At 36.5% G+C, this 15,128-nt stretch overlaps 1 protein-coding gene across 1 annotated transcript; it reads left to right on the top strand.

The window, feature by feature from the left end:
- Window positions 1-4,012: 4,012 nt before the first annotated feature.
- On the top strand, window positions 4,013-12,991 carry DAD1 (defender against cell death 1). The gene is made up of 3 exons (XM_053700577.1): window positions 4,013-4,276; window positions 6,313-6,448; window positions 12,801-12,991. Exons 1-2 carry the CDS (start codon window positions 4,066-4,068, stop codon window positions 6,441-6,443), a joined length of 342 nt encoding a protein of 113 aa, XP_053556552.1. The 5' UTR covers window positions 4,013-4,065; the 3' UTR covers window positions 6,444-6,448; window positions 12,801-12,991.
- The last annotated feature ends 2,137 nt before the right edge of the window (window positions 12,992-15,128 follow it).

Raw genomic sequence — 15,128 nt, 5'->3', positions numbered from 1 at the left:
AACTTCTAATGATTCCACTACACTTAACAATAATGTGTTGCTGAATGCGCGGTAGTATACTAGTTGGGAATTAAGCACTTTTTAAAACACTTTTTAAACTTTTAGAGGCCCCTACATCTTGATGATAATGAGCAACATTGTGATACAAATTGACATCTCTTTCTGCTATTATGAGAGTAGCAGGCATATGAGGTAATTCAGTACCCTATAAAATTATCAGTTTTTGTTGTACTCTATAAGCTGGTATTTAACACCTAAAAATGCTACCTTAAACAAGTGGTAGCCCAATTCAGGTCAGGTGCACACCAGCATATAGTCACATAAAAGGAAAGAATACAATAAAACAAGTAAGAATATGATTATAGAAAGGTACCTTGACAAGTCAAGGACATTGAGTTATTAGTGTTTAAACATTTAATATTTCCCTCCTTCCAGTCTCTAAGTGGACTGGGAGTAATATCTATCTTACCTATATGATAACCACCCAGCAGTTGAATTTTATATTTTCTGATATAAGGTGAGGATAAGACAACAAATGGTTAAAGTAAGGAATCCCAGATAACCTTTGTATTGGTTCAGTGATTAACCAATGATGATGTAGCACAGGGTATTTATTTTTTAACGAAGGTGTTTTAAAATATCTATGATTAAGGCTACGGCCGAAACATGTAAGATTTTGTCCATGTGCTATGTTTGTGAGCTGTATTTTAGCAGTCAATTCGTTTTAATTTGCTAAATAAATTTGGACTTTTAAAGGAAGTTTTGTGCTGGCTGAATTTATAACTTGTGTGTGTATATATACACACACACCATAATTTCACTATGTTCTCCTATTCTAATCACACTTATTTTGTCAATATTTAAATAACAAATGAAACTATAAAAATACATCTAAATGTAATTCTTAAAGGGACACTAAACACCTGCTGCAAATTCTGCAAACTAACTTCTGCTTTTAATTCATAAATGTACTCTAAATCTAGTAAAAAAGGAATTTTAGGCAGTCTGTGAAGCTTACCCCCAGTATATTCAAGAAGAGTGTTGTCAAACAGAATGGTGATGCTGAGCTCAATGCTGCTATGTATGCTGCCATGTTGTAACGCACGTTGCTCACAGGCACAGCAGTCAGGTGATGTGCATGGCAGATAATTGTATAAATAAAGTTAAGAGGATTATCAGAATGCTCCCTCACTGTGGTGCTGAGTGCTGTATAAACATCGTATGTGCCTCATATTTATATAAATAAACATTCAGTTTGTCCATTCATTGTTTTATAATCAAAGCAATCAAAACTTTCTGCGTTAGAAATACTTCTGCACTATTGAGTGCACAGCTAGAGGAATGTTTGTTTTAGCTAATAGCAGGCTACACCGGGAGGAGTGGGGAAGAGGAAGGAGGGGAATGCTCCATGTGAAGAAGGAAGGCAGCTGAAAAACGTACATTTTAATTACTAGAAGATTTATGCACTTAGTGCAATAGCAGGCTACACCCGGATTAGTGGGGAAGAGGAAGGAGGGGCATGCTCCGTGGGAAGAAGGCAGGCAGCTGAATAACGCTGTATTTACATTTTACTTCAAAAGACAATAAGCCATTTTATGGACTAGACATTAAAAAGATGCTTACACAGTGCATAAATGTTCTAGTAAAATGTAAATACAGGGTTATTCAGCTGCCTGCCTTCTCCCCACGGAGCATGCCCCTCCTTCCTCTTCCCCACTCCTCCCGGTGTAGCTTGCTATTGCACTAAGTGCATAAATCTTCTAGTAATTAAAATGTAAGTTTTTCAGCTGCCTTCCTTCTTCACACGGAGCATTCCCCTCCTTCCTCCTCCCGGTGTAGCCTGCTATTAGCTAAAACAAACATTCCTCTAGCTGTGCACTCAATAGTGCAGAAGTATTTCTAATGCAGAAAGTTTTGATTGCTTTGATTATAAAACAATGAATGAACAAACTGAATGTTTATTTATATAAATATGAGGCACATATGATGTTTATACAGCACTCAGCACCACAGTGAGGGAGCATTCTGAACTTGATATATACAATTATCTGCCAATATATTCAAAGTGTCTCTGAATAACTAATGACAAATATTTCTAGTGTGAAATAGCAAATACAGCTTTAAGGAAAATCCTGTTGATAGTATGTGTTAAACTAATATTGATTTGTATTTCATTTAATTTAATAGTATATATGGCAATTTGCTAAATGACACAATGTACATAATTATGAAGTGGCAGCACAAAAATATAAAGTGAAATACACTGAAATCTTGTGAATTTTAAGAAAAATATTATTTCAGAAAATTGTACTGAAACTGTACTGTTCAATGAATACATAAAAACATTAAAAAAAACATTCCATTTCAACAGGTGTACATAAAAAGAAATAAACAAGTGAAACTTTATTTCTTCCATCTCATTAATATGGACAACTGTTGTCTTGAGTTTTTGTCACATGATGGAATATAATTTATAAAAAGGTATAAATCATTTTTTAACCTATGCTTTTAAAAATATATAAATATGAGGCACATATGATGTTTATACAGCACTCAGCACCACAGTGAGGGAGCATTCTGATAATCCTCTTAACTTTATTTATACAATTATCTGCCATGCACATCACCTGACTGCTGTTTCCGTGAGCAACGTGCATTACAACATGGCAGCATACATAGCATTACCAAGCACCGGTGTTCTGTGAAGGGACCGAACTTTGTAAAACAGCGAACCATGTCACTTCCTGTGACGTTTCATCAGCTGTTGCTCTCAGATTGAGCCTAATACGCATGCATGGCAGATTCTTCACATTCCTGGCCGCATACGTGACGGTAAAACTCTTTACAATTGTGAAATTGTGAAACCATTCTATAGCGCATGCGTGGCCTTTTCTATCACAAATGGGGGTGTTTTATTGAACGATGTTTATTGAGCACTGTGCATTATGCTGTGAAACAGAAATAAATGTATAGTTATTTATAAATATGTATTTATATATAAGTTAAAAAAAACATACAAACATTCAAAGCACTTGATTTTATGTTTACTGTGAAATACGATATGCAGTGGCGATATCCGAGTGGCTGTTTGTCATGCAGGGAGGAATAAACATCTTTCCATGTTAGTGCTTTGAATGTTTGTATGTTTTAACTTATATATAGATACATATTTATAAATAACTATACATTTATTTCAGTTTTACAGCATAATGCGCATACAGTGTTCAATAAATATCGTTCAATAAAACACCCCCATTTGTGATAGAAAAGGCCACGCATGCGCCATACAATGGTTTCAGAATTTCACAATTGTAAATATTTTTAGCGTTACGTATACGCCCAGGAATGTGAAGAATCTGCTACGCATGCGTATTAGGCTCAATCTGAGAGCAACAGCTGATGAAACGTCACAGGAAGTGACATGGTTCGCTGTTTTACAAAGTTCGGTCCCTTCACAGAACACCGGATCAGCAGTCTGATTGAAGATGCTCTTCTTGAACTGTTTGGGGTAAACTGAGCATCAAGGATAGGGGTTAATGCTTAGTTTGTTATTATTAGTAAGTATAAGTTAGTTCAAACAATTTTTAGAAGGTGTTATAGATCCCTTTAAACTAATCTTTTCTTCGAATGCATCATTTTATCTAGCATTTTGTGTTTAATCTCCCTTAAATATATCTAGATACATTTTTTATGGTTGAGGATGAAACAATCATATATAAAATAATTTAAAAATATGGGAACTGTATATTCTTTATTATATGTGCATTAGCACAGCTAAACAGTCATACAATCGCCATAATGCATTTAAAATTGTATCCACCCCACCACAATATTTACGTAGACTTATGAATGAGAGTTTGTTGACCACGTGCCTTCTAAGACCTATCAATGACAAGAATCACATTCAATCAAGTAAACAGAACCACGGGAGATGTAGTTTTTATTCTGCTTTACGACATATCCTTTTTGACATTTGCTTTCTGGTTCCGGGTGTTTTTCTGTAGCCACGTCAGTTCTGACGTTCGTCACTTCCTGTGCCGTGGTCAAGCTTAGGTGCTCCCAATCATGTCGGTATCAGTTGTATCTGTTGTTTCCCGGTTCTTAGAAGAATATGTCAGTTCTACCCCGCAGAAACTCAAGCTGCTGGACGCTTATTTGCTATACATATTGCTGACAGGCGCCATGCAGTTCTTGTACTGCTTACTTGTCGGAACATTTCCCTTCAATTCATTCTTATCCGGCTTCACCTCTTGTGTGGGTTCATTCATCTTGGGCGGTGAGTCCTGTGTCTTGCTGAATACACACATGCCTGTTTTATATACCAGGTTTAGGTCTGTGTGACATAGGTCCAGGTGCCAAAACTTACCCTTATTAGGTAGCCAGTAGAGTGTATGACATCTATAAAATGCAAGTGCATGTTCTGTCCCAATGGGAATAGCTTTTAGAGGTTTGATGGTGACGTGCAAATACAACGTTGATTTGCTTATTTTTGTTGTTCCCACACGTAGTTAGGCCATTTAAATTTTGAAATATGGTCATCTGCAGAATTTGATAGCTGTGCACCCGTGACAGACTCATAGTCTGTCGCCTGTATTTTTTGAACACTTGGTTATTTGCAGAACTTTGCAGTATAGTTGGGGGAAAAAATGCAACTGTTGAAAAAAGTATCAAGATGATGTCTCCATCTCTCTTGCTTACACTAATTAATACAGGAAGAGGGAATATCTGTATTTACTATATTCATTTACATTCCTAAACATAGAGGGCTCCAGAGACTATTCTTATATTATTAGTATGTTTGCTTATTAAAAATAGGTTGAAATGGAAAGGACAATGTAATACTAATTTGATATTTATTATGATTTGTGTAGTTCTATTACTACCACCACTTTACAAACACAGGATGCGTCAAATGATTGTTAGTAAGCATACATCTCTACCCTTTTTGTTATAGCAAGGGTGTACATATCTTGGTAGCTAGGGATCTCATATTGCTAATGCCTATTTATTTTTATTTTATTTTTTAACTTGTTTGCTCTCCTCCCAAATGTCTAACATTATCACAATGTCTTATGTTATGTAGTTTTTTACCCTCCTATTCCGTATTTTCCTACAAACAGTCTGTTATTAATAATTGCCACAGTATCTGCAGGTACTGACATTTTTTCCAGCTGTAGTATATATTTAGGAACTAAACAGCTATGTAAATGGTCATTTGTCTTCAAGTAGCGCGCAGTAGTGTATTGCTGCTCAGGCGCTGACTTTAACTTGAAATTCCAGCCAAAATTGGAATCCACATGGATGCATTTCAGTTTTGAATAAAGGCATATTTGTAATATACATGTATTAGCAAAAAGGCTTCTAATAAAAACTATAGTTCTTTCAAAAGTGTATTTAAGTATGCACTGTGCACCAGCATTTTAAATACAGCACTTGCTCAGAGAGCCTAAGTTGCTGGTATAATCTGTTACTTAAAGAGACACTGAACCCACGTTTTTTCTTTCAGGATTCAGAGAGCATGAAATTTTAATCAACTTTCTAATTTACTCCTATTATCAATTTGTCTTTATTCTCTTGCCATCTTTATTTAAAGCCGGAATGTAAATCATAGCTGCCAGCCCATTTTAGGTTCACCACCATGGATAGTGCTTGCTTATTGGAGGCTTACATTTACCCACTGATAAGCAAGCATAACCCAGGTTCTCAACCAAAAATAGGCCGGCTCCTATGCATCACATTCCTGCTTTTTAAATAAAAATAGCAAGAGAACGAAGAATTGGAGTAAATTAGAAAGTTGCTTAAAATTGCATGCTCTATCTGAATCATGAAAGAAAAAAATGTGGGTTTAGTGTCCCTTTAATTTGCATAATTGCTGACAGGATACAAGCCACACTGGCGATCTGAGCAGCTGCATTATTTAAAATGCTGGTGCACTGAGAATATCTAGCTATGCTTTACATGCACGTGCAGAAAAAAGTGATAACTGTTACTTGAAGCATTTTTTCCAATAAATGTGTATATTGCAAATTGTTTCTATTGAAAGCTGTAATTCATCTATGTTCGTTTCAGTTTTAACTGGAATGTCTCTTTAAATACATAATCATATGCAAGCAATAATTCAATAATAAAACTGTGTAACATATTAGAGCATTTGGTTTTTGTACTTTTAGTAAACACTAGTCCCACATAATAAAATCATCAGTACGTTTGATGGTTTAACATTTGATACATTATGCATCATGCATAGAAAAGTTGCACCTCTTATCTGTATTTTAATAAAAACAATTATTGTTTGTTTTTCTTTTTAAACAGTGTGTTTAAGAATCCAAATTAACCCACAGAATAAGGGGGATTTCCAGGGGATCTCTCCAGAGAGGGCCTTTGCAGACTTCTTGTTTGCCAGCACCATTCTTCATCTTGTTGTTGTCAACTTTGTTGGTTGATTTTGGTAAGTGGAATATAAGGTGAGAAAGACAAAGCCTTCATGTGTGGGATTGGCTAATACAAAGTTTCACAGATACATTGTAATATATAGATATACAACACATGCAATATAAGGTGGAAATGCAGAAATGAAACATGCTGTATGTTTAGGGCTAGCATTTAGGTTTCCTTGAATGATCAGGTAGAATAAAGGGTATTTTGTTGTAGTGTTATCTAATATTAGAGACATGCTCGACATTAAAGGGACATTAAACACTAAATAAATGTTAGGTAGAATGATGTATTTAAAGAAAAGATTAGTCTGATAACATGTAGATTTAGTCTTTAACGTTTCATTAGTTGTTTAAATATTGACAAAATAAGTAAAGTTTTAGTGTCTATAAAAAAATGGTAGCTGCCATGTTGTAACTTAGGTTACTTTCTCTGCTGTGGCCAATTAGAGGCAGTTATAAATAAGTCACTAGAGTGTGCAGCCAATGGCTGTGTGGAATATAACAGTGTTCTGCACTTCCATTTCTATCAGGAACTGAAAAGCTCACAATTTCAGAATGGAATTACAGGAAAAGGGGCCAAAATAAATAATGAAAGTATATTGCAGTATATATATATATATATATATATATATATATATATATATATATATATATATATAACACACAGAGAAAACCCAGCACTCACTTACAAGCTCTCAGCTAAGATTTAAAAGCAAAAATGGAAAGGTTAGTCACCGCATCTGGCCAAATGGGACAAGCTCAGGTACCACGTCAAGGTCCTCTCCAATACCTGAGACCCTAAAACAGCCACACAATGCAAGCTTTCAAATCCAAACAAACTGAAAACAAAAAAAGGGTGCACAGGAATATGTAATCACCCTAGACATATACAAAACACGGAAGGGAACTGCACTCTCATACCGGACCGGGTACACATCCTATGACCCTGCAACATGCTCAGCCCTGGGTGCCACTGGCACTCACAGGAAGCTGTGCTGTCCCCAGAGCCACAAGCAGTTAACCCCAGACAGGTCTGGGTGCAAGAACCATAGGGAAAATTACAAAACAAATTAATACAACACACAGAGAAAACCCAGCACTCACTTACAAGCTCTCAGCTAAGATTTAAAAGCAAAAATGGAAAGGTTAGTCACCGCATCTGGCCAAATGGGACAAGCTCAGGTACCACGTCAAGGTCCTCTCCAATACCTGAGACCCTAAAACAGCCACACAATGCAAGCTTTCAAATCCAAACAAACTGAAAACAAAAAAAGGGTGCACAGGAATATGTAATCACCCTAGACATATACAAAACACGGAAGGGAACTGCACTCTCATACCGGACCGGGTACACATCCTATGACCCTGCAACATGCTCAGCCCTGGGTGCCACTGGCACTCACAGGAAGCTGTGCTGTCCCCAGAGCCACAAGCAGTTAACCCCAGACAGGTCTGGGTGCAAGAACCATAGGGAAAATTACAAAACAAATTAATACAACACACAGAGAAAACCCAGCACTCACTTACAAGCTCTCAGCTAAGATTTAAAAGCAAAAATGGAAAGGTTAGTCACCGCATCTGGCCAAATGGGACAAGCTCAGGTACCACGTCAAGGTCCTCTCCAATACCTGAGACCCTAAAACAGCCACACAATGCAAGCTTTCAAAGCTTGGGCATGTTGCAGGGTCATAGGATGTGTACCCGGTCCGGTATGAGAGTGCAGTTCCCTTCCGTGTTTTGTATATGTCTAGGGTGATTACATATTCCTGTGCACCCTTTTTTTGTTTTCAGTTTGTTTGGATTTGAAAGCTTGCATTGTGTGGCTGTTTTAGGGTCTCAGGTATTGGAGAGGACCTTGACGTGGTACCTGAGCTTGTCCCATTTGGCCAGATGCGGTGACTAACCTTTCCATTTTTGCTTTTAAATCTTAGCTGAGAGCTTGTAAGTGAGTGCTGGGTTTTCTCTGTGTGTTGTATTAATTTGTTTTGTAATTTTCCCTATGGTTCTTGCACCCAGACCTGTCTGGGGTTAACTGCTTGTGGCTCTGGGGACAGCACAGCTTCCTGTGAGTGCCAGTGGCACCCAGGGCTGAGCATGTTGCAGGGTCATAGGATGTGTACCCGGTCCGGTATTAACACATGTACAGAGGGCCGCAAGTACCCCCAACAGGGCAGGTTTAAATGATAGCTGAACCAGTGCATAGGTGACATAATCAGGTGATGGGTGAGAGCAAGTTAGTAACCACTGAGTTACTGATCAGCTGATTACTTCATCTGTGCACTGATTCGGCTATAATGAAAACCTGGCCTGTAGGGTGTACTTGAGGACCATTGTTGAGAAACACTGCACTAAAGCACCAGCTCATCGGAATGTATTGATTACCTGGAGAATAAAGCACACATACTCTGATCACTGACACCCACACACACTCTGCTCACATACACACAATTCTGTGGCACAGTGCAAGTTACTAAGCAATTAGAATGATACACAATCTCTTCTCTACTCACTACTGTATTGTAAAAGTAGAAATAATTTACCATACAAGTTTTACATAAAGGACAAGTTATCAATACTGCCAACACAGCTGCTACAATATGGTGTTCAAGAAATGCACGTGCACATCCCACTTAGGTATGCTCTTCAACAAAGGATACCAAAAGAATAATACATAATAATAATAAAAGTAAAATAGAAAGTTTATTTATTTTTGTAATTATGACTTTCATGTTACTTTAAAAAACTAATTTGATTTGCTGACATGGGGCCAGTAACAGTTGATGCTAATTCTCAAAATATAAATAACTAGAAAAGTCTATTAAAATAGCATGCTCTACCTCAATCATGAAAGTTTAATTTTTGACTATGTGTTTAACCAGTTACTTTACAGTGGCATTATTTCTAAAAACATTTAACTGCAATAATTACATATATTTTTTAAATGACTCATTATCTCCTTTTTATTTATATAAACTTGTATAAAAGCAGCACATATTAAAAACACAATGCAACAGCTTTCAATTGATTTGTGAATTACAAGTTAACAGCAGTCTTTAAATAAATGGAGACACAGAGAAAAATAAAAATAGATACTGCATCCTCTGACTGAACAGACATAACATATATGGAGTTTGTACCAAATGAAATAAAATAACCATGAAAAAGGGAGGCTTAGCAATATTCAATGTCAAAAACTTTAATTTAAATAATGTGGACACTGCACACTTAGCTTCAAACTCTGGGTTTTAAATTATGGATTTAAATTTGAATTGACCCTTTGACTTCCTGTCAGTATTGGGTTATGCTCACTTACTGTCCCCAGTTAATGAGCTCTATCTGAACACAATTTGTGAATCACAAGAGATGAGAGATGTAGAATACTACTTTACTCTTCTGCTTGGTGTCATCTGTTCTTAGGTTACCTCAGCTTCCAGTTGTGTCACATGACCCTGCTCACTGCATCCTCCTAATGATTAATCTATATATCCTTCACTTGCTAGGAGGCATCAAGAGGGGTGCCTCCTATTTGTCCCAATTTTTGCTGCTAATATATTGACAGAACACAGGTGGCGCTGCAGCACAGCTTTTCCTTTGACCCATGTACTGCAATGGAGAGAAGCGTTCCTGTACCTGCCTCCATAGCATTACATGGGGGGGAACTTTTTTTTTGTTTTAATTAAAATGTAATTAAGCTTTGGCCACATATGGCAGGGTAGGCACTGCCTCTCCCCTGCCTCCTATGAGTGTGTATGTGTATATATATGTGTATATATATGTGTATATATATATATATATATATATATATATATATATATATATATATATATATATATATATATTACTATCTCAGTGTTTAATATCCCTTTTAATAGTGATAGCTTTTGACATGCACACAATCCATGGCAGGTATGGCATGGCCACACACATCTGCCAACATCACATGCTCCAGGTGCTGCAAGTGATGGTTTCTGATCACTACGTTGGGCATATTTATATCTTAAACGTAATTCCGCTAAAAGTATAAGCCTTTCTAATATACTTGATGTTTATCTGCTTAAATTAGTTTTATAGCCTCTTAACCACATTCAATTAGTACAAATAAGATCATATAGAATAGGGAGAACAATAAGTAGAAAACATGTTGTCTATGATATTTTAAAAGACTGGGTTAATGTTGTAATTTTGGAAGTTTAATTGGAGTTTAAAGAGAAAAAAAAGTCAAAATGAAACTTAATGGATTGGATAAATCTTTCCAATTTACTACTTGTATCACTTACGCTTAGTTCTGTTAGTATCTTTCTGTTAAATAGTATTCTTAGGTGATCTCAGGAGAGTGCACATTTTTAGCCATCTGGTACCAGTCTAGCTAGCCTACTATTTATAAATAAATATTGCAGTACTTAAATTTCTTTGTAGCCAGATGTCTTACTTCAGTATAGATAATGTATTTGTGTTCTCATGATTTTGGAATAATCTGCAGATAGAAATCACCCCCCCCCCCCCTGAAATTGGCAACATTGTGTGAAATATTAAGCGTTTGTGGTTCAATACTGCAGAAGACATGAAAAACAACATGTATGGTGACTTTTTACTTCTCTTTATTCCCGTTTGATTTTACAAACACACATGCACAGTCTGGCACTCCCTTGAGGCTACAAAACTAGATTAAAAGCAAAATGGAAGAGTTGGTTATATCATTTGTTTAAAGGTGATAGGCCCAGGACTGCATCAAGGTCTCTTCCCCACTGGGTCCCCTAACCTATAGTCACATAAGTTATGCCTTCATCCAAACAAGCAGATACACACAATGGTGACACAGGCCTTTTGTAATTTCCCTATACACATCCAAAATACTGAAATGGACTGTACTAACTCATCCCATTTCACAGCAAAACTCACAGCCCTGTTCCCTTACCAGCACTTAGACTGCTGCACAACTTACAGTGACATATGTGGTTAACCCCAGACAAGCCTGTTTTTTCTCCAATAGATTTTACTGACACACACACTCACTATATTGCTACTTATTATTGAGTTCAGATGTTTCAGCCATACCCATTGCTAACAGGTTCATAAAATCCAGCAAATAAGCCATGAAATCGACAAGCATAGACAGTACAATGGGTCGTACTGAAGACCTCTGTGACTTTAAAGGGACATGAAATCCCAAATTTTTCTTTTGTGATTTAGAGTATACAATTTTTTTTTCCAGTTTACTTTTATTATTAAATTGTTGCACTATTACAAATGTATAACATTCTTGTAAAACTTCTGCCATATAGTGCTGCAGACATGTGCACACATAAATTTCATGCACCTCCCTCTAATCATGGGTGCTGCCATATTGGAACCTAGGTTTCGCAGGTATGTGAAGGAGAGTTGTTGCACGTGTGCCAACACATCAGCACTGAAATGTATTGAAAGCTAGATTTTGAATGGTGGCACCCATGACTTAGAGGGTGGAGGGGAAAAACCTCAATACTATGCTTATAAAGTGTATTTAGGGCACAATTTATTATAAGGCATATGCCCTGATCGGTTGCAGGCCCACTAATTTGAGCCTGCAACTGATATTTATGAAGCAGCTGTTTAAACCCCTGCTTCATAAATTGACAAGCCCTACTCTCATGCAGTTGGTTGAGTGTTCTCTCGTGCAATTATAAATATGGAGAACACATTTCCCCCCACAATTTGCAATAAGATGAGTACAGGTTCACAATGTGAATCCTGTCTGCACGCAAATTGATAAATCTTGCCCTTAGTGTTAAATGTCCCTTCAATGCATTTTGAAACACGAACAAGGTATATAAAGCTGTATTCATTCAAACTTACTTTTTAACCATCAGAGAGCATTCTTCTGGTGTGCTACTTTACATTTTGATGTTTTCTCTCTGGCCTTAGGCCAGCACTGCCTCAAATTCAAGAGTGGTGGTTGAACCACCCTGCCAGTGAACTGTGGTAAAGTGCTAAAGTTGTGTCAAGTAGCACTTCAAAAACATCTGCAGAAATAAGGCATCTGTTTTAGCATGACTTTGTATTATTTCAGTGTTTTTACCATGCCCCTTTATTTATAACAATACATTTTATTCAGCATTTTACTATTTATTTATTTATTTTTGTTTGGAAAAGTCCTTGTTGACTTATAAGATTCTATATTATAAGCAACACTTTGAGTCATGCCTTTTTCCTCCCACTGATTATAACTGTGATATTTCCTTTAACTAAAAGTACAGTTGCTGCCTGTATTAGCAGTCATATTTACTCTTACTATTTATATCTAATGTTGCACGTTTTTGTGTGTTATTAATGTACAGCAACCTCAGTTCAACAGTCTTATCTATTTGTTTTCTTTCATTTTTGCAGTTTGTCAAGTTGGCATTTTCCTTTTTTTGCGGAAGAATGCAATTTCATGTTGAAAAACGACTAATTCATTCCCTGATGCTTACTTCTGTGACTTCACTCAGTGCATAATGCTATTTAATGATGAAGATTCTGAACCAGCACCTTGGTAATCTGATGGGCGTTGGCAATAAAAAAGTGACTTTCTTATCCAAGTTGTCTTGCTTTATTTACATGTTAAAAGAAATACCCGTCATAATACCTTCTTACTTAATTTAAAAAAAAAAAAAAAAAAAAAAAAGTTTTGCAAAGCACACACATAATTGCCCTGTCATAACATTTATAGTGTAATACTTAAGTGTGTTTAACCATGTGAATAGAAAGGAGTAGATGTATTAGTCCCAGCATTGCTTGACATGTATTATAAGGTGGTGGGATTGTGTCACATTTTGTGAGACATATATAAGTGGCAAGGCTATATATCTCGCTGCCATATATTAAAATAGGTGTTAGTTATCATCATATGGCAATAAAGGTACTACACACTGCTTCTCTACCTGTTAGGCTAATAGACTGAGGTATGTATGGATATTCACTCACACTTGGCTAGCACTCATTCAAATACCCACTGTACCTGGGGGAGTGGATATAATTCATCCCCACCCTTCCTAACTAAAAGTAAGACCCCTTGCCCCAAGAGCTGTTAAGTGGTTCTACCCTTCTTATCTTACTCCATGGCTGTTCTAGTACTGACTTGCCTGTAGGATACATGGACATAATTAACTTTTCACTTCTTGTTCGTTCTGTGGGGGGTGCAGGCACATACCTGTCATGGGATCAGGTTTTGGACTTTTTGGTGGTGAAATTCACGTGCAAATGACTGACTTATCTAGATTTACTGGCTATGCTTATATTCAGTTGTATATTTCTAGTATACATATGTATGTATATATACTTTAATTCCCCTTCTCTTGTGGTAAAAAACGTCCATTCATTGTTCACTTTAATAGTAGTGGACACTAGTATTCTCCCCAATATTATGCTCTTTAGTAGTAAAGGACACTAAATTTAAAATTATAATTGCCCTTTAAGTGCATAATTGCATGCTGTAATTTGTTAGTTAAAATTACCGCTTAGGGCTATGAACAATTTAGAGTGTGTTGTATCTCTCAGGTACTATTTTTCGAGTTTTTTATTGGTGAAATTCAGTATAAAGCCCATGACTTTTTGATTCATTCTCCCCCCCCGCCCAAAAAAAAAATGGCAACTAGATGGCGTACAAGGACAATAAATACTACCACTGATTTTTATAGACTCCCCCAAGGGATGTTTTATTCTAATGACTGAATTCATATTGTGACTTAAAGGGACAGTCTACTCCAAAATTGTTATTGTTTAAAAAGATAGATCATGCCTTTATTACCCATTCCCCAGTTTTGCATTACCGACATGGTCATACTAATACACTTTTCTTTCATATAGGTGGCGAGAGCCCACAAGCTATTTACTGATGGAATATACATTCCTACCAGGAGGGGGCAAATTTCCCAAACCTCAAATGCCTATAAATACACCTCAATCATACCTCAGTTTTAAAAAACTTTGCCTCCTTAAGAGGTGGTGAAGCATGATGTGCTTGATTTCTTCAGTGAAAGGCACTTCTAAGTATATTGAAGCCCAGTTCCTCTCTAAGTGCAGTGTTTGTCTGAGGGATGTGAAGGGAGTATTGCCTGATGATGCCATGTTTTCGCCTATGGGAAAGCCTTTTATAAAGCTCTCTGTAAATCGGGTGCAGGGATTCATCTGCTGATCCCTTAATAGATCGACAATATACTCTTGTACCATTACCTCTGCTGATATGTTTCAGTACTGGTTTGGCTGTCTGCTATAGGGGGATAGGTGTCTTAAAGGTAAGTATGAAAATGTATCTTTTTTTTTTTAACAAAGACACTCAGCTATGGATTAGGCACTTTTTAAGTAAAGTAAAGGCATATATATGTATGCCTTGAGTCAGTTTTTTTAGTGCTCCTTATATATTATAGCTGCACAACAGGTTTGTTTGAGTTTGAAACATCTTAGTATGTCTGGGCATGTCTTTAAAAAAAAAAAAAAAAAAGGCATGTCTTTACCCCCCAAATGGCCTTGTGCTTTCATTTTTTGTTAGAAAGCTATATGCAGCACTTGTTTTATCACTGCTTATTTCAATGCTTCCTTTTTTATATATTAGCACTGTTTCTTACTCTCTCAAGTCTGCTATATATAGGAGCATATATATAAAATTGCAAACTTTTTATATATATATTTTTTGTGTGTTTTTGCAACTACTATGTCTCAAACTGAACCTGCCTCAGA

The sequence above is a fragment of the Bombina bombina genome, chromosome 2, assembly GCF_027579735.1.
Source record: "Bombina bombina isolate aBomBom1 chromosome 2, aBomBom1.pri, whole genome shotgun sequence".
NCBI lineage: Eukaryota > Metazoa > Chordata > Amphibia > Anura > Bombinatoridae > Bombina > Bombina bombina.
The sequence above is the reverse complement of the archived record's forward strand: the minus strand, read 5'-3'. Positions and strand labels throughout refer to the sequence as shown.

Bases quoted from the DNA above. Each gene is read 5' to 3' on its own strand.
- DAD1 (XM_053700577.1), top strand. From the start codon at position 4,066: ATGTCGGTATCAGTTGTATCTGTTGTTTCCCGGTTCTTAGAAGAATAT. The intron at 4,277-6,312 runs GTGAGTCCTGTG...CTTTTTAAACAG, and splicing joins GGGTTCATTCATCTTGGGCG to TGTGTTTAAGAATCCAAATT.